General features: G+C 36.9%; 1 protein-coding gene across 2 annotated transcripts in view; it reads right to left on the bottom strand.

Moving 5' to 3' along the window:
- LEPR (leptin receptor) overlaps positions 1–21206 on the bottom strand; it is a 105870-nt gene that overhangs the window by 19922 nt on the left and 64742 nt on the right. For both annotated transcript variants that reach the window (XM_069478041.1, XM_069478042.1), the window contains exons 8-13: positions 13191–13481; positions 12913–13030; positions 10436–10635; positions 7519–7667; positions 6343–6502; positions 6144–6226 (exon numbers count right to left, since the gene is read on the bottom strand). In XM_069478041.1, coding sequence (XP_069334142.1) covers positions 6144–6226; positions 6343–6502; positions 7519–7667; positions 10436–10635; positions 12913–13030; positions 13191–13481 — 1001 coding nt within the window. The remainder of the gene's footprint in view (positions 1–6143; positions 6227–6342; positions 6503–7518; positions 7668–10435; positions 10636–12912; positions 13031–13190; positions 13482–21206) is intronic.

Below are 21206 nucleotides of genomic sequence, written 5' to 3'. Positions count from 1 at the left end.
CATGGAATTCTTATTGTACATTTCTCATCAGGAGGCAAGGATCATATCAGGACAGGCACTCCATATCATAAGGCTGGGGACTGGGACTGGGAAGGTGGGGGTGGGGCAGGAGAGAGGCTGCCTCTGCCACAGTCTCCATGAAGGTGTTTGGGTGGTTATGAAGTGCAGAAAATTTGTTTTTCCTTAAGACCCAGAGAAAAATTAAGGGTATAATTAGGACACTCTTCTCTCAAGCAATCTCACTGTAATTTTAGAGAAAAGAAAGACTGACAAGGAATAGTTTGCTCATCTAAAAAGCAAACAAGGAATAACCCTCAGATTATGTAAAGTCATGACAAGAAGAGCTAATAAGATGTTAATCATCACTTATACTAATCCTAGCAAGACATGTCATTTGTTTTCCCTTCCTCTGATTATTCCTCTGATATAAAATAAATAGGAAGAGTTTGCAAAGATTAACAAGTGACAGAAGGTATCAGAACAGTGTATAGGGCACTCCAGAATTTCTGACCTATAGTTTAAAAAAATTATACCAGGTTATTGAAGATTCTGATATAAAATACACATGTAGTTCAATTCTATTCTTCCATTCTACAGAGTCTAACAATATACCCTACTTCCCCAATCACCTTCACCTGTTTCAGGTAAGATTGAATACTGTCAACTCCCTATAAACCCCATAGAAAGCTGGACTATATACCATAGAATAGAATAGTGCGTCTCAATTTTTTTTTGCCATTGATATGCCTCTAATTTAGAAATGACAGAGAAAAATAAACACATATACAAGTATCCCTGCAGAGCTTGGAATCATCTGGGTAGGTTGGGAGTAAGATTTTAGCAAATGCTGTAAGAAAATGTCACAAAAGTCAGGCAAATTTTCCATTTTATTTAAAAAATCCATGTCAGTTTTAATATACAAATATTTTTTATAACCATAAAGTAAAAGTAATGTTAAACTTCCTTACTTTCTGATACTGCAAGATGTTCCAAACTCATCTTGTATATTTCCTGCCCCAGCCCTAAAATTAGCCACTTTTCCCAATAGCCCTGGTTGCTTTATTGCATGATGGTATTAGAAACAAATCCGGACACCCACCCGACTACTGGGTGTTACTACTTTCAGGCTCTCTTAGCTTGCAAATCAAGGAAATGTGTATGTATAATAACCCAGAATTCGTCTATACATATATTAAGCTAAATATGGGTTTATACTGATGTCTCCAACTCTAACTCATTGCCACATAGATCATTTCGTTACTTGTCTGTAACTTCCTGGTGCAACAATAAGAACACACCACACCATGTCCAGCTAATTTTTTTTATTTTTTGTAGAGATAGGGCTGGTCTCAAACTCCTAGCCTCAAGCAATCCTCCTGTCCCCTAAAGTGCTGAGATTATAGGATTGAGTCACCATGCTCAGCCCTAGTTTCACTTTTGAAGGATATCTTGGTTGCTTCCAGTTTGGGGTGATTATGAATAAAGCTGCTTGAACATTCATGTGCAACTTATGTGAACATAAGTTTTCAAATCAGCTGAGTAAATACCTAGGAGCGCAATTCTGCATCATACGATAAGGCTACTTTTAACTTAGTAAGAAGCTACCAAACTGTCTTCTAAAGTGGCTGTGCCGTTTCGCATTTCCACCAGCAATGAATAAAAGTTCTTGTTATCCTGCATCATCACCAGCAATTTGTATTGTCAGTTGTTTGGATTTTAGCCATTCTGATAAGTGTGGAGTGATATTTCATTTTAATTTGAAACTCCTTAGTGACAAATGATGTCGAACATCTTTTAATATTCTTATTTACCACCTGCATATCTACTTTGGTTAGGTTTCTATTCAGACATTTGGCCCATTTTTAATTATATTATTTGCCTACTGTTGCATTTTAAGAGTTCTTTGTGTAATTTGGTTCTAAGTCCTTTATTAAATATACATTTTGCAAATGTTTTCACCCAGTTTGTGCCTTAGCTTGAGACTATACTCATTTCCAAAGTTTTAATTCTCTTAACAGTCTTTCCCAGATCGCAAGTTTCTAATTTTAATCAAGTCCAACTTAGCAGTACTCAAAAATTAAAGGGAAAAAACTCCACAACGATGGGGGCATGTCAAAGTGACATGAGTCATTAAGAGAGCACCCAATGACTGACGCAGGAACAATTTGAGCAACAAAATAAAGTAGCACTGGGTTATGACACAAAGTATAGAATAAAATACTCATTGTCCATACTGTATGAATAAATAAATAAAGGTGGGAGAAGAATTCTAAAGAATGTATGTATATCTTCCACTCTCAGGTAGGTGGACCGTAACTTCCACTCTGTAAGCATGAGCTGCATATAGGGCCTTCATTTCAAAAAGTAAAGTGTGGAAAGGGGAAAAAAGAGTAACTGTCCAGTGGGCAAGAAGACAAATACTACCTCAGCCAGGTAAGCAAGGTCAACATCAACTATGTTAAGTCATGTTGGTAGCATGTAGCCTTAGTATGATGTGATGAAATGGCACTTTTTATCTATGGTCCTCCTCCCCAAAACCCGTAACTCTAATCTAATCATGAGAAAACATCAGACAAACCCATTTGACAGAGATTCTACCAGATACCTGACCAGTACTCCTCAAATGTGTCAAGTTCATCAAAAACAAAGAAGATCTAAGAAACTTTTACAGCCAGGAGGGGCACAAGGAGGCATGACCACTAAACGTAATGTGCTATCCTGGATGGGATCCTGGACCAGGAAAAGAACATTTCACAAAAACTAAGGAAATACGAATTTTAATAAATTATGGACTTTAGTTAATGATAATGTATCAATAATGCTTAATTATAATAATTGTAAAAATGTATCATACTAATGTAAGATGTTAATAACAGAGAAAACTGGGTGTGGGTGTACATGGGAAGTCTCTACTATCTTTGCTATATTTTTGTAAATCAAAACTGCTATAAAATAAAGTTTATTAAGAGATATCAGAGAAATGATGGTTTTGTTTTTTGTTTTGTGTTTTTTTTTTTAAAGTTCTATACTTATCCTGTGATCTTGTGGCTTATCCTTTACATGCCCTGGGGCAAATCTTAACCCAGTTTGAGAAGCACAGGTTTGGAGAGCTGTAATCATTGAACTATTTAACCTCACTTTAGGAAACCAAAACAAAACAATACAAAACAAAAAGAAATTTAATGAAAGACATTTCAGCTAATAACAGGCATTCAAGTTCCTATGAGGATGTTAGATTAGCAAGAGTGCTGGCCCCCTCCCACAAATGCACCCTAAAGAACCCATAGCGCTTTGCTGACCAATATGACAGCCATTGGCCACTTAAAATTTTAAATTCAGTTCCCGAGCCACACTAGGCACATTTCAAGCGCTTAATATGGCTAGTGACTACCATATTGGACAATGCAGATACAAACCATTTCCATCATTACAGAAAGTTCTATTGGACAGGTTTGCTGAGGAAACGAGGAATCCATGATGTAAGGAAAACACAAGAACTGTCTGGGAACAAAGACAATTGTTTTGTTGGAGTGGGAGGAGAAAGGGGGAGTAGCTGCAGCCTGGACCACAGGGCAGTTGGCTACAGCTACGAAAGGATAAATTAAAGCAAAAGAAATGCTATTTAAATTCTGCTCATGGCTGGCCCTACCCCATCCTTAGGAACATCACTGATCTTTCACTGTAGATCTCGGAGGCAGTGTCCATGGAGATAAACAAAGAGGGAGAGAGAAAAATCTGTTGGTTAAGATTGGTGTTTCTTATTCAGCAGTGCCTCCTTCCTTTTTTGTGTGAGGAAAAACAGAAGTCTTTATTGATAAATAAGTTACAGTTAAATAAACACAGCAATGGTTTGCTGGGAAATAAAAACCCGAGCTGAATCTCAGTCTCTCTACCCCCACCTCTGGCTCTAGGCTTCCTCCCTCTTGCTAAGCACCTTGGATGCTGCGGCCTTAACGGGCTGCCCAGGCTTTCTTGGGCCCATGGGAGCCTCCGTCTTCGTGGCCAGGTGTGCAGGTGCCATCTTGGACCCACTGCCCTTAGCAGGAAAAGCTGCTCTGGCGTTTGGTCCCTCCCTAGACCCGGGGGCAGCTGCCCCTTGAGGGGCCTTGGCCACCATCTTCTTCCTGGTTGGGGGAACAGCCCCATTTTCTTGCCCTTGCTGGCTGTGGGTTTTGAACTCTTACTCTCAGATTTGATTGTCCTGTGGGCCTCGGCATCTCTTTCTTTCCTACTGCCTTCGACCTTTGACTTTTTGCTGAGCCTGCTGGCATTGGAAGGGGCCCATGTGGTCTTGTCTGGCTTGGGGGGGGGGGGCCTTCGTAGCCTCAACCACTTTTGCCTCGATGTCCTTGGCCTTGTTGCCTTTCTTGGGGGCCTTCTGCTTGGCTGCACATGGTTTGGGAGGCGCCTTCCTCATCTCTCCAGGCTTCTCGGCTGCCTTTCCCACTTTGCTCAAGCTGGGAGGGCCCTTCTTTGCTGTGCCTGGTTTCTTGGGGACCTTCTCCTTGGCCTCCCCAGCTCCCTTGGGGGGCCACCCAAGCAGCTGTCTTCCTGGGCCGGATTTTCCTCTTGTGCTTAGGAACTAACCTGAAGCTGCCGGTGGCTCCCTTGGCCTTGGAGTTGAGTGGCCTGGTGAGGAGGCCGCGATGCATGCCCGTGGCCAGGGCCTGCTTCGGCAGGTACTTGAAGCGGGTGATGTCCACCGTCGGGTACTTGTGCAGACTGTAGTGCTTGATGGCCACCACCGACGTGCCCCGGCGCTGCTCCCCCGGCTGAAGGGCCTCCAGCACCGTGTGCAGCTTTGGGGGGTTGCGGCAGCCCACCTGGAAGGTGCTCTGGCCTGGCTTTTCAGACCCAGGAGACCCGAATGATCCTGCCATGGAAGTCCAGGAGGTCGAGGTTTCCCTGGTGATGCCCCCAGAAGCGATCACACAGGCAGCTGCAGCTGGCTAGCACAGGCGTCTGGTTTTTTTTGTTTTGTTTTGTTTTTGTTTTTATTTTTGTTTTTAGCATAATGTCCTCTCCCAACCAATCATTGAACTGGAGGGTCTCTTTCTGCTCTAACAAAACTCTACTAAACCTCGTCTGTGTTTAATTTCTTATCTCAACTTGTTTTCTTCCTCAGTTCAACAGCCCACTCAATCTCTTGGAGTATAGGCCCTGAAATCCCTGGGAAATGGAGACGTCTATAAGGTTCTTGGAATATAAGAAATGTTTAACAAATGTCAGTGTCAGATGTTATTGTTAACTTTAATTTAAAAATCTTGAAAAATAAAACAGTTGAGAAATTACATTGATTATAAAGCAAATGAAATTAGGTAGTAATTGGATTTACAAACTAAATGAATACAAAGCCTTATATACCCCAATTCTTATACAGAGATTGGTCTTAGATCAGGAAACCATTTTCAAACATGTGCTCATTCCACCCCATGGGGATTAAACTTAAATCTCACATTTGAAATAACAAAAACACTATTTTACTTCATGTGTGTATTCCCAAATCAATCTTAAATTTGGTATCTGCTTATCAGATGTGGATGGTCCTAAAATAAAAACAAAAAAATGAAAAAAAACAAAAAATTGGTATCTACTGAGCAAATAATCTAGTCACTTGGGATAGACATTAATTCATTTGGCATAGAGAATGCTTTGAAAATTGCTAGGCTGAATATCCATCATTTATGGAAATATCTGTTGCTTATATGCCATCCTACAAATGGAATAATCTCATGTTTTAGATGCCCTTGGGATGTGTGGGGAAGGCCACATTTACATTGTTCAGGATTAAATGTGAATACTATTTTTGGACTCGAACAAACACTAGATATCATCTAGTTTAATCTTGCATTTATACAGATGAGGAAACCGAAGCCCACAGAGTCTAAGTGACTTTGTCAAAATACTACCGACATACTGTAATATGTTAAACTGAGAAGAGAATTAAAATCTCCTAACTCCATGCCAATGCTCCAGCCACTGAACTACAGCTTCGCTCTCTGCAATCACATCTCAAAAATGGAATAAAAACATGGAATTGCAGAGTTTTCTGGAGATTAACAATGACAGGATTATGAATAATGAAGTAAATTTTTTAAGAATATAAAAGTCAAATTTAAGAATAACGTAAAAAGCAGGAATACCTTCCAAAGTAAGGTGACATTTCTCTCTCTTTTTGTAATATCTCCATTAATTATTCTCCAAAATTCAGGTCCTCTTATAGGAACTGCAAAATGACAAGGAACCCAAGTTGTACATATGTTTTTGGAAGGATTATTTTTCAGCCATATCTGAAACACACTTATGCACTTTCAAAACACATTTACAAAAATCTCTGCAGACCTTTTATATCCATGACAACTGTGTAGGCTGGATTGCTCCAATTACTCCAATATCCCAGTCCATCCAGTCTCTTACAGCGCACCTGAACAGCATAGACTGCGCACAGCTCTGGCACCGGAAGACTGGCAGATTTTGATTTTGCATCATAAACCTCATACATCTGTAACAATAAGTCAAAGCATCAGATTGATCATCACTAACACTTATGTATCCAAAGGGCCCTGAAGTACATTTTATTTTAAAACTTGAACACTATTTCAAAATTAAAAGAATTGACTTTGCATTTTCTGGCTTCAGAAATAGTCACATTAGGCTTGGAGTGTCAAGAATTTTCTTATTCATCTTGTCATTTTCTTAATGGTGACAAGATTTTGGACTGGTTCACATGCACCCTTGTTTCCCAAACACTCTCTTACCCTGCTGATAATCCTTGTCCGCTAATCCTCTATCCACAAAGACTTTTAAGAATTTTAACCTATTGGTTAGATAGGGCCTGCTATAAAGAATCTCTGATATTCAGTCTCCCTCAATAAGCAGCTAAACTGTCATGTTTGCTTTAGTTAATATCATTCTGATCTAATTATATAATAAGGGTTCCTGATATTTCTAGGTCTTTGCAGGCTGCCATCACAAAACTGATATGGAGAGTCATCCCAGGCACTCTTGACATATGGAAATGATTCTGGTTGTTTGAAAAGCAGCTTCTCCAAAATACATTCTGATGAACATACATGTACTGAAACCTATTAATAGATGTCAAGGAAAAAGAGTTCCTTGAGAAAATAAGTTTGGGGACATGATAAAATAAAGTCACAAATTTTTCTTTAACGTAGGACCTCTTCAAACCTTTAATGTTTAAGACAAACACCGTGAATCTACACTAGGAAGACACGCTGACACAGGGTTTACTAAACTTACTTAAGCACGTGATCCTTTTTCAAGGAACATTTTGTGAGACTGATGCTCTGCAAAACACACTTTGGGAACTGATGGATTGCAGGAAATTTTGTTCCTTAAAAGGGTTAGACTGAAATAAATCTATGTAATGAAAATAGCTACAGAACACAGGCAGATGTACTTTTATGCCAACAAAATTAATCTGTGCAATAAAACTCTTAAACATTATAAAAACAGCACTTAGTGAGGAAAGCTGAAGAAATTTTTAAGTAAAATTACCTTCCATTGTACTTCTTTTCCCCTTAAGCCATAGCGAATCTGGTACCGAAGGTTATTTTCTGGAAAGACTGGCTTTTCCCAGGATATTTTCAATAATCCAACGTTTACAGTAATTTCTGCTTTTACACTGGATGGAGGCAGTGGCTTCACTAGAAATGTAAAAACCAGTATTATGTAATGGTAATTTAAATGGTCATAATGCTTTAAAACATTGTTATATTTTTATACCTTATATTTATAAAGCAATATCTATTTTTCAAAACTTTCTCATTCATTATCTCATTTGTTCCCCTATTAATTTATGTGATACATTAAAAAAGGGATTATCTGTATTTTGCAAATTAAGAGGTTAGCTGAAAAAAAAGCAATACACTATCCATGTTACCCTGTAAATCAATAGTAACACCAGATTAGAAATTGAGCCATTGGCTCTGCATGCAAAAGATACCATACTGAACACAGAACAAGTATCAATAGCAAACTCCGTTCTACATAGAACTTTAAAGGCAAAAAAACATTCACTACATCAATTTCCACATGTGTGAGTTTGGAACTCTTCTTCAGTTGTCTATTATTAAGTATTTCTAGGTCAATGGTAGAGATAGTCTCTCAAGTAAAGCCTTGGTTTTCTATAATCTGAGGAAAACAGGCTTTTAATGGGCAGAAGTACAAGCAAAGATGACCTGAATAATGGCAGGTGAATTTTTTAAAACAGCTTTTTTAGATACACACACACACAGTCATAGAAATGCACAGAAAAAAGTTATCTTTTCTGTTTTCTTAGTATCTTTCTATTTGCTGCTTTGAGAACTAAAGTCAAAACTTTAGCTTTAGGCTTATATTCACTATATAAATTTTCTGCTTAATTTTTTAATTTGAGGGCCACTCGTTCTAATAATAATAAAAGGCAATATGGAAATTTGACACATTAGACACTAAAAGCCTGAAAGCCCAAGCACAACAGAGAGCTTCTGAAGCTCCTAACTTTGTCATGACTCCAAGCATTAACTTTACAATGCAGAAGTACACCTATATAGTCATGTCTTGATTATCTGCACTAAGAGCAGAAGATTTCATGTAGCGGACATACATCAGGTGATATGCCAAACCAGTTGTTAAAAAATTTCAGTACTTCCATACCAACTGGTAAAGAGCTACTTCCCTGAGGAACATCTCCTCCAGAACCAGTGCACACTGAATCTCCACCACACCTGCCCATACATAACTCGCACCTAAAAGCTTAATGCCCTGTAGTACATCAGTGGCCTCCAGGATTGTGGCTGCAATGCCCCTCTTCACCCCTGCCAGTGGACAATCCAAAGTGAGAGATGGCCCTCAGCTGAAATGCACAGGAAACAACAGAAGTAGCAAAAAAGAAGCCAAAGGGCTAATGGTTTAAAACCAACCAAACCAACCAAATCAAACAAAACAACGACAACAACAAAAAGAAAACACTAAATAATCCAAACCATAGCTACTAACAAATATAGACACTCTGTGTAGCAAAAATTAAGAGAGAACCTACATAGAGGTTCTTGGGTCTACCTTATCAATCTGTTTATTTCCTCATGTTTTATAACTCTTAATATTGTTATGATTTATAGGGAAAACACAATACCTAGATTGGCACAATATGGGTGTTTGTTATCATTCTCTCCCTCCAAATCTCACTTGCCAAAACCCAACACTGTGCAAATACGTGGTCTACCATTTGTTCAGTATTTTTTCTATCATTTTTAAGCAATCAACAATAATACTTTAGACTATTGATAACAAAACTACCTAAACTTTTTCCTTAGTGTACAGTTTGTCATGATTATTCAATTATTCATAGACCAAAAAGGCATTCTTCACCAACTTGGAAAGATGATATATACTGTATTTCATTTCTTGAAAAGAGAATTTCTTCTTAGAAAAGGAAGTATCAATGTTTGAGAGCCCATAAGAGATTAAATCTGTGGCTGTACTTGACTGAATTTTATGGATATATACAACCTTACCCTATATTTAAGAAAATAAAGTTTTAATTCAAATAATTCTGTGTATGTTGTAAGATAAGGATCCAATTTAATTCTTTTGTGTGTGGATATGTAGTTTTCCCAGCACCATTTGTTGAAAAGACTATCCTTTCTCCATGGCCTATTCTTGGCACCCTTGTTGAAGATCAGATAAACATATATGAATGGACTTAAAAAAAAAAAAAAAAGAAAAAGAATGATTCAGATATTGATTTTTGACATAATTTTCCAACAAAATAGTATACAGCACCAAAAGATATTCTTTCATTTCTGTTGCACAATCATAAGTGAGTCATTTCTTAAAGATTTCACAATGATATTGGAAGGATATATCAAATTTTCTAAGGGCTTTCTTAGTATCTTTGAAATCAAATTATCTTTTGAAAAGAATGTTTTAAATATCATGATGGATGTCATCATCCTTGTCTATTTTTTCCACTTCAATTTAGTTTTTTGAATGCTTCTATATCCTCCCCAGCATAACAAATTAAAGCCTTGGTTTAGGACTATTCAGATTAACAAGACCCTCAGGATGCCCAAATTAAACTTTTAGATTAAAATACCAGATGTTTTCACAAGTCCACTGGGAAAAAAATAGAAAACAATGCATTATTTAGAAAAACATTACTAAAATTCATTCACAGTGACCCATGTGACTTATCAAATAGTGCACTGAAAATATTCTATTGCTGAAAAAGTATGCAATAAATAATTTTAAATGAACTCAAAACGGCAAAATTTCCCAAGGCTGATTATCTTCTTAATTCCACTATAAACCGGAACAATTTTCTTTTCAAAATCTTGTATGATCAGAAAATTGGCAACATACATTAACCCTGAATCAATCTGCATCAAAATCTGCTAATAAAAATGAAAACATATAACACAGTTTGACATACCCACGGAATCAGGGAGGACACATGTTGGTGGAGAGTCAAGTGAACCTAAAGAGTGATTGATCCTAATCCACATTGTATAGCCGGATAATAGGAAGATTGGCTGAAAAATGCATTCATAAAAACCATCCCTCTGCAAATGGCAATCTTTGGGTTCAGATATGGGATGAATAGATGGAATATCAGAACAGTAAAGGCTGCTCCTTAAAAGATACAAAAATAGTCAATTATTATACAACATTGATAAAAGCAGTAAGAAAATATCCAAGAATTCTGATTTGTTATTTAAAAGAGAGAGCGTCTTGCTCCATCTAAAAATAGATGTTCTTATCAGAAAGACATTCTTAAATTCCCATCTATATCCCAATCTTAAGTCTTTCCATAGAAACTGACAGTAACGCATTAAATATTTCATTAGATACCACGTGGGGATATAAACGAAATTAAACGCTCTAGGAGAAAGATAATGATCCAGTTAGAGATAGAACCTACAATACTTTGAAAGTTAAACTAACGTTATATATTAGTGATATAATATTAAAAGTATAGATCAAAAGTAGTAACGGGGCATTCCTGGAATGGGAAGGAAGACAAATTCCTCACACTTTAAATAGAAGATTAAATTCCAACACAAACTGAGACTGTAATCGACAGTAAACTAAAGGTTAGTGGACAATGCTTTAATATTTTCTAGTTCATATTAATATAAATTAAAATAATACTAATCCCAAACATGTATATGAATTATACAATCAAGTATATTACTCATTTTCCCAGAGGAGAAAATTAAGAAAAAAATTTTATAAATGAGTCCTAACCAACACGTCACCTCAGAACACATAAAGCAGCTCTCCTTTTCTTTGAAGTGGCCCTTCTGCCACTATTGGCTCTGAATACAGTATGTAACTGGCTAAAGTAGCAATTACTCTTCCCATAGAGATGGAAGTGAGGAGGTTAGGAGGAGATAAAAAAAATCTATATTCTTCTCCCATTTTCCATTTTTTGTAACACTTCTTTTTCTTGGCTTCTCAGAATTACAATACATGGGTGGATATGTGTGTGTATGTTGTGTGTGTGTGAATAAGTGGTGGCTAGTGGGCAAAAATGACAATGAGGGATGGGGGTCGTCTGCACGTCTAAGATAAGAACAGTGTGGAAGCACAGTTACAGTCCACTGGAATCCAAAGGCCACATCATTATCATCATGACAGCAATAAGCATTTGCTGAATGTTTACTAAGAGTAATTGCATCATTTAATTATAATTCAGTGAAATATGTCATGAATTCTCACAGGAACCCTGTAAGTCCTATTAGTCTCTCCATTTCACACACAAGGAAATTGAGGCCTGGGGAAGGTAAGAAACGCACCCAAGTATATGCAGTTAGTTCCGTGGTTACTCTGTAAACGTTACTAAAGATAAATGAAGCGTGGGATTTATATAATAGTCTTCCTCAAACACGTTTTTTAACATGAAAACACCATGGAAAGAACATAAAGATGGATTATAAAAGTAAAATGTCATACCATGAACACTGATTTTAAAATTCTCAGGTCAGGTAGGATGAAGGCAGCTCTTATTCCCACTGAAGAAATGTAGGAATTGCCACATTTTTTTCTAATACTACATAAGAATAAACTGACAGCATTAGGAATAGAATTCAGATCACAGTATTTGAGGGAGACGATTTGTCAAGTTGGAAAACTTAGATTTTGAGAATAAATTAGGAAATTATGCAAATTAAGTCTCCAATACAAATTGGCAACACAGTGTTTAAGGGCAGTACACATGCCTGAAAACTACTATGCTATATTTTAAAAATAAAAATGTATCTATCTTCTAATCAAAGCTGATATCATTTTAAATAAAATGCTTTGTAGCAAGACAAGGGATTTTATAAGAAGATGATGTCCTGAATTCTTTTTAAAACAAGAAAGAATTAAAAAAAAAAAAACAGGAACAAATTACTTCTTATTATAACACATTATCCTCTATTAATTATTAAGTGTTTATTTCCCAAACAACCTCACCTAATTCTAAGAACTATTCACATTGTCTTTTAAATCTTTGTTTCTACCTGTAAGTTTTTTCCAAAACATTAATCTTTAGCCAAATGATGTTAAACTTTTATAATCCTCCACATTCTCCATTAGTCAATTCTCTAAGTCAAATTAAAATGTATTTAAACTAATTTTTCTTGTATTTCATTCAAAAGTTAAAGTGCAATTATATGGAACTGATTGTCAGAAAAGATAATTTGAAGTAAAAACAAATTACAATTTTTTTTAACCTCAAATGTGAATGCTTTTTAAAAATCACCAATTCATATTATCCCTCAGAAATTCTCCAGTTAATTGTATCCTACCTTCCTCTTTCAGGAAGACAATAATCTACAAGACTACTGTTATGGTGATATTTCTATAGGAAATTTTTATCTCACCATACCCACGGAAAACCAAAACAGCAAAAATAATACATACCTATGATATCTCAATTGCAAAGTGCTTCCCACAAGTGATTGGATCGTGTTGGTGGACCATCTACAAGTCATTTTAGTTAAGTACCCATCAGTTTCACAGGATATTTTGATATTGACATCTATTTAAAACACATTAAAATATTAATATAAAGCCAAAACACCAAGAAATGTTAATGAAAAAAATTTTCCTTACATCTTTAATGGGACTCTAATATAGGGAGGGTCCATGAAGAAAATTTAATTTGTGGAACAAAATGAACAAAACCTCAGTATTCTTACCAATCACATATAATTCAGCATAACGGTGATGGCATTCATGTTCATTGCAGCAGTACACTGCATCATAGGTAAATTTTCCTCGAGGTTTGGTTGCATTCAAATTGGGAAAGGTAACTTTGCTGATATGGTCACTCACAACATTATACTGGCTTTGAGAAATTTTCTCGGCTAAGTTCATCCACCAAACAATCTTTTTTGAGGAAACAATCTTGTTTTCATTTTTATAGATGCAGTGAAAAGAAACATTAGATCCAACACTTGTCAGAATTTTAGGTGGAAAGTATATGACATCTGCAAAGAGAAGAAAGGTAGACTATGAGATGAAAACAGAAAACATCATGTAAGCAATTTACATGGTCAAAAAGATTCACAGCACATTGCAGAGATACACTGCCCAAACTGAAATGAAGGTACTAAGAGACTGAAAAGTCTGTAATTGCCTGTTTGTGTAGTTATTTGGTGTCCCTAGTACTCCCATTCTGAAGTGAATTGCACTTCCATGAATATCTTCACTGTCTTCTAAACACAAAGGCTTTTTCATCATAAAATGTTTTAGTCAGTAACAGCCACTTGCTAACTGATAGCCAGGAAATTAACTAAAATGAAATACAGTTTAATTCCATAATGACATGTTTCCCACCAGACCCTGCTTCGAAAATCAGTGAAACTTAGGGCAAGCTCTTAAAACAGATCACTATGAGGCAAAATTCTGAAGTAAAAATGATTGCTGCTATTGCTCTGTTTGGATATATGAAAATTTGAATTATGCAGGTAAAGTAATAAAATAAAGTATAAGTTAAAAAAGAGTTAGGAGATATAATATGAACAATGCACCAATATAAAAGCAGAGAAAATTGCAAACATTGGTCTGTAATATCATTTTGATTTATTTAATGTCAGTATCCTGTGGTTGAGGACAAGGAGAACCCATATTTTTCGTAAACCCATATTTTTTTAATGTCTATACGCTATTATTTCATACTATTTTTTCAGTTCTCTATTGTTGGAAACTTAGTTTGCCTGTTATTTTCAGTGACAAACAAGAAAAAAGCAAATGATGATTTACATAGGAAGAAATTATTTCCACCGTAATGCATTACAAAATTATCAGTACATTTCAATTCTACAATATAAGGTAAATCATTTTCTACTGATAGAATATTAATATCTATTTTCACACGGATCTCTGCATTAACCTAAAAAATAAAAGAAACTTAATTGGTTTTCATTGTTTGTTTCCTTTATTCTGCAATAATATGCTAAATATCAATGTCTTTATATTTACATTCCATACAAGACATTTATGTTTTGCATATCTATAGTCATATGGAAGCAGGAAAAAACTTAGTACCGTGTAATTACTGAAAAGAAGCCAAACAATTAGATTTAAGGACATGAGTGAGTGTAATCCTAGCTCTGGGTGGCACTCAAGCTTTACTTGTACATTCCTTACAATTCCTTGCAGGTACCTAGCACAGACCTGAGAGATCATTAAACCAGCTTCAGCATGCTCCACAATCACATTACTGAACCGCCTCAAAAGTCTCAGAATAATTCTTATTTAAAAAAAAAGTACAAATGAACTTTCATGAATTAAGTTGAAGCTTTTCATTTTAAAGATGATTAAAAAAAGAATTCAAAGCAATTCACTTTAAAATCAAATGCATATAGTAAGGCTTAATTGAGAAATAAGATTAAAGTCATAGAATTTTGGCATAATTAGATGCTAACATATTAGCTTAAAAATAAGGAAAACAAATTAATAAAAACCTAAAAAATCTGTCAAATTCACATTGAACAAATTTATTAAAATTGATACAAAAAGGGAGGCGCCAAGACACCAGACTAGAAGTAGCCTGCATGCGGTTCTCATGGAGAGGATGGAAAGTGGCGAGTGGATATTCCCCTTTGGATGGATCGTCTAAGAGACAGCACTGAGAATCAACAAAGAGGGGATGGAGGCCACCCAAAGTGAGGGACAGAGAAGTGGGGAAACCTGCTCGAGAGGATTGTTGGGAAGGCACCTGCACCTGGGGAAGGGACAAGGGCTCCACACTTCCCCTGTGGACATTGCAATCAGAGCTGCAAGAGGGCTGCGAGAGGGCTGCTCCACCATAGCAGGCCACCAGACTGACAGGGAGCTGCCTCCAGACTGTGCAGCAGCAATGCTCCAGAAGGGAAGGTACAGCAGGGTCCCTCCGGCTTATCTCTGGATACAGTATCTCATGCCATTTTGAGGCCCCAGAGCACTGTATCTACCTGGGAGTCAGATCCGTTGCTGATCGCTCCTCATTGTCCATGCCAGGTTGGGGACAGAGCAGGGTGGCCAAGCGATCTCATGCATCCCATAGGCAGGTGCTGCACACCCCCACAGCTGCTGGGGAACCCAAGCACAGTGGGTGCCCACAGATTTGTTGCTCACTGCCCATGACTGGGCAATCCCACCCAGATGCAGCCGCTGTGGGGACCCAGATGGAGAGAGAGCTCATGGTCCTGGGCACCGGCCGCTGCTGTCTGAGAGGTGTAGCTACAGCTTCAAAGTTCTGGGTAACACCACTGCCATAATTGCCTGGGTAACACCACCACCAATGGTCCTGGGCAGGGTGAATGCTCACGCTGCCATGTGCTGAGCCCCCACTGCCAGCAATGGACCTGTGTGGGGCGAGTGCTCACACTGCCGCTCACCAACAAATGTTGCCATCAGATCCGGGAAAAGAGAACACTCACTCTACCACTGATGGACCTGGGATGGCCATGCTCACAACACGGTGCCTATCATGGCTGACCACCATGACAACCACAAAGGAACAAGGAGATACAGGAAAGCAGTACTGTTAAAGGCTTAGAGTGCATCCACCTCTCTCCTGTCTGGTCAATCTTCCAGAGTAGGACTCAAGTGTGACATCCAGGGACCTCTCCTCCTCATTGCTGAGCAACAGAGTTCCCACCAGAGGAGAACAGGTGTACCACAAGGCCATCTACCTTGAGCTGAGAGAAGAGGCTTCAGATGAGAAGGAACCAGCAAAAGAACTCTGGCAACATGAAAAAACAGGCTGTATTGACACCACCAAAGGATCACAATAGTTCTCCAACAACAGACCTCAACCAAAAGGAAATTGTTGAAATGTCAGATATGGAATTCAGAATATGGATGGCAAGTAAGATCTATAGGATTGAAGAGAAAGTTGAAAACCAACACAAAGAAATGGAAAAAAAATTCAAGACATGAATGAAAAATTCACTGAAGGGATGGATAATATAAGAAAAAATATAAAAGAACTTCTAGAAATTAAAGATTCATTTAGGGAATTTCAAAATACAGTAGAAAGTCGTAACAACAGACTAGACCAAGCAGAGGAAAGAATGTCAGAGCTTGAAAACAAGGCTTTTGAATTAACCCAGTCTGTCAAAAATGTAGGGAAAAAATCAAGAAGAATGAACAATCTCCCTGAGAAATATGGGACTATATAAAGCAAATGAATATGAGAATCTTAGGAATCTCTGAGGGAGAAGAAGAAAAAGCAAAAAGCATGGAAAACTTATTTGAAGGAATAATTGAGGAAAACTTTCATGGTATAATTAGAGATTTAGACATTCAGATATAAGAAGGTCATCAAACACCTGGAAGATTCATGGCAAATAGGACATCACCAAAGCACATGGTTATCAGTTTGGCCAAAGTCAAAGTGAAAGAGAAAATTCTACAAGCTGCAAGACAAAAGCAACAAGTTACTTATAAAGAAAAATCTGTCAGACTAATGGCAGACCTCTCATCAGAAATCTTACAGGATAAAAGGGATTGGGGTCCAATGTTTAGCCTTATTAAACAGAATAACTGCCGCCCAAGAATTGTGTTGTGTAAAATTAAGTTTCATAAAGGAAAGAGAAATAAACTCTTTCCCAGACAAGCAAATACTGAAGGAATTTGGCACCAGTAGACCTTCCCTACAGGAAAATGCTTAAAAGTGTTCTATACATGGAACAGAACAATCAATACCCACCAGTGTAAAAAAAAAATGAAAGTTAAAGCCCATAGCTCTTATAAAACAGTAACACAAGGGAGAACACATATCACCTAGGTAACAATCAACATGATGAACAGAGCAGTATCTCACATATCAATACTAACATTCAACATAAATGGTCTTAATGCTCCACTTAAAAGATATACATTGGTGGAATGAATGAGAAAACACAGCTCAATACATGCTGTCTCCAAGAAAACCATCTAAATCACAAGGATTCTCACAGACTCAAGGTAAAAGGATGGAAAAAAAAATATTCCATGCAAATGGAAACCAAAAGCTAGCAGGAATGGCTAGCCTCATATCAGATAAAATAGACTTTAATTAACAATAGTAAAAAAAAGACAAAGAAAGTCACTATATAACATAAAGAGAAAGGAAGCAATTCAGAAAGAAGACATAGCAATCCTAAATATATATGCACCTAACAGGGGAGATCCCAGATTCATAAAAAATGATTCTGCTACATCTAAGCAAAGACGTAAACAGCAGCATCATAATAGCCAGGACTTCAACATTCCACTGACAGAACTAGACAGATCATCAAGGCAGAAAATGAAAAAGGAAACAATGGACTTAAATGGGACTCTAGAACTAGTGTACCTAACAGACATTTACAGAACATTCTACCCAAACTGCAGAATATACATTCTTCTCAATAATACATGGGACATATTCCAAGATAGAAAATATGTTAGGACACAAAACAAGTCTCAGCAAATTTAGAAAAATCGAAATCATACCATCAATCCTCTCAGACCTCAATAGAATGAAACAAGAAATAAATTCCAAGAGGAACTCTAAAATCTATACAAATAAATGGAAATTAAACTACCTACTGCTGAATGATAGATGGGACAATGACAAAGGAAATCAAAAGATGTTTTCAAACTGAATGATGAATATGACATAAGCTTCCAAAATCTATGGGATATACAAAAGCAGTGCTAAAGGGGAAGTTCATACTCTTGCCCAAATACAGCACCAACAAAAATAAATATATGGGAATTGATTAAATTAAAAACCTTCTGCACAGCAAAGGAAATAATCAACAGAGAAATAGACAACCTACAGAATGGGAGAAAATAGGGCTAATATCCAGAATCTACAAAGAACTCAAACAAATCAGCAAGAAAAATACAAATAACCCCATTAAAAAGTAGGCAAAAGACATGAACAGAAGTTTTCTAAAAGAAGATAAACAAATAGCCAACAAAGATATAAAGAAAGGCTCAGCATCACTAATTATCAGGGAAATGCAAATTAAAACCACAATGAGATTCCACCTTACCCCTGTCAGAATGGCTGTTAATAAAAAGTCAAAAAACAATTGATTCTGGTGTAGATGCAGAGAGAAGGAACACTCATACACTGTTGGTGGGACTGCAAACTAGTACAACCTCTGTGGAAAACAGTATGAAGATTTCTCAAAGAGATAAATGTAGACTTACTGTTTGATCGAGTAATCCCACTACTGGGTATCTATCCAAAGGAAAAGAAGTCATTTTATCAAAAAGACACCTGCACTTGAATGTTTATTATAGCACAATTCACAATCTCAAAGATTAAATGCCTATCAATTCATGAGTAGATTAAGAAAATGTGGAATATTTACAGGCATTGGCCTAGGCAAAGAATTTATGAAGAAGACCCTAAGGCAATCACAACAGCAACAAAAATAAATGAATGGGACCTGATTAAATTAAAAAGCTTCTGCATAGCCAAAGAAACAGTCACAAGAATAAACAGACCACCTACAGAATGGGAAAAAATTTTTGCATACTACACATCAGATAAAGGACTGATAATAAGAATCTATTTAGAACTCAGGAAAATCAGCAAGAAAAAATCAAACAACCCTATCAAAAAGTGGGCAAATGACATGAATAGAAATTTCTCAAAAGAAGATATAAGAATGGCTAACAAACATATGAAAAAATGCTCAGCATCCCTAATCATTAGGGAAATGCAAATCAAAACCACAATGAGATATCACTTAACTCCAGTGAGAATGGCCTTTATCAAAAAATTCCAAAACAACACATGTTGGCGTGGCTGTGGAGAGACAGAAACACTCATACACTGCTGGTGGGACTGCAAACTAGTGCAACCCCTGTGGAAAGCATTATGGAGGTATCTTAAACAGATTCAAGTAGACCTACCATTTGATCCAGCAATCCCATTATTGGGCATATACCCAAAGGAAAAAAGGTCATTCTATAACAAAGACACATGTACCCGAATGTTTATAGCAGCACAATTCACAATTGCAAAGATGTGGAAACAACCCAAATGCCCATCAATACATGATTGGATTAGTAAACTGTGGTATATGTATACCATGGAATATTACTCATCTATAAGAAATAATGAAGATACAACATCTCTATGGTTCTCCTGGAGAGAGTTGGAACCCATTCTATTAAGTGAAGTATCCCAAGAATGGAAAAACAAGCATCACACGTACTCACCACAAAATTGGTTTCCCTGATCATCACCTAAATTCACATCTGGGAACGATACCAATTGGATATCAGACTGAGATGGGGGGGTGGGGGGAGGGGATGGGTGTATGCCTACATGATGAGTGCAATGCGCACTGTCTGGGGAACGGACATGCCTGGAGCTTTGACTTGGGGGGATAGGCGGTACATGGGCAACGTATGTAACCTGAAATTCTGTATCCCCCATAATAAGATGAAATAAAAAAAAAAAAAGAAAGAAAATGTGGAATGTATATACCATGGAGTACTATTCGGCCATAAAAAGAAATGAAATAATGTCATTTGCAGTAACTTGGATGGAACCGGAGACCATTAAGCTAAGTGCAGTACCTCAGGAATGGAAAAACAAACACCACATGGGAGCTTATCTTATAACTGGGAGCTAACCTATGGGCACACATGGGCACAAAGAGATAAAAAGAACATTGGAATCAAGATGGGAGGAAGGGGTGAGTGGGGGAGGTGTAAAAACTTGCCTGTGAACACTATTTGGGGGATGCACACATTAAAAGCCCCGACTTAAGCATTATTATAAAAGGTATCCATGTAATAAAAACATTTGTACCCCTCTAATATTTTGAAATAAAAAAAGAAGTAAAATGGTAAAAAATGAAGCCATTTTACTATGGATGGGAAACATTTCACCAGATGCTTAAATAAAAATGGCAAGCCACGGGCCACTTAGTGGAGATAGGAGCTGTTGATTTCCACTCCCTTTGTAAAATTTCCCTTTTCCCCCCACCCACCTCATCCCATGCCACTGTGGAAAAACCTCCACATGGGACATCTTTGAAATTTTATATTTTTAATTCATTCCCCTCTACATATTGCACAGCTGGTCATTAAGGCCTATTAATCATGACATTATTGAAGATAGAAGATTAAGTCGCCCTTAGAAAAAGAAAAATTCCAAAAGCTGAACTGTCAGCTTCATGTTACACATATTGTGATAGTCAATAATTATTTGAAAAATAGAGATACAAAATTCATGTCTTCAAAGTATGTTCACACAAGGTCCCTTACTCTTCTTGTTAGAATTATTTGCTCTCATTGTTTAGCACTTTGTTTAGCACCTCGTGTAATTTTACTGTGCTTATCAATTATGTATTCAACACGGCAATTTCTCACCTGCATTAGACCTTGAGATTTCAAATACTGAGGTTATAGATTCACAAACTATGAGAGTATATAACATTTTCTGAGTGCTTACTAAGGGTCAAGTGGTCTGGTAAGCACTTCATGTGCATTATTTCATTTTATCCATATTAAAACATCCTTATTTTAAAGATGAGGAAATTAAGTCATAGAAAGGTTAAGAAAATTTCCAAATAAGTGGTGGGGCCAAAACTTTCATAAACTCCTTCAAACTCCAAAGTCAATGCTCTTAAAACACTAAGGCTACTTGCTTTTTGATGAACCAGGGCTTATAAAATAGTAAGCAATCAATAAATAAAATTCTTCAGTTAAATGAGTTGACTATTTGCTTA

Source organism: Eulemur rufifrons, chromosome 8, assembly GCF_041146395.1.
Source record: "Eulemur rufifrons isolate Redbay chromosome 8, OSU_ERuf_1, whole genome shotgun sequence".
NCBI classification, from domain to species: Eukaryota; Metazoa; Chordata; class Mammalia; order Primates; family Lemuridae; genus Eulemur; species Eulemur rufifrons.
Note: the sequence above shows the minus strand (reverse complement) of the source record. Positions and strands in the feature narration are given on the sequence as shown.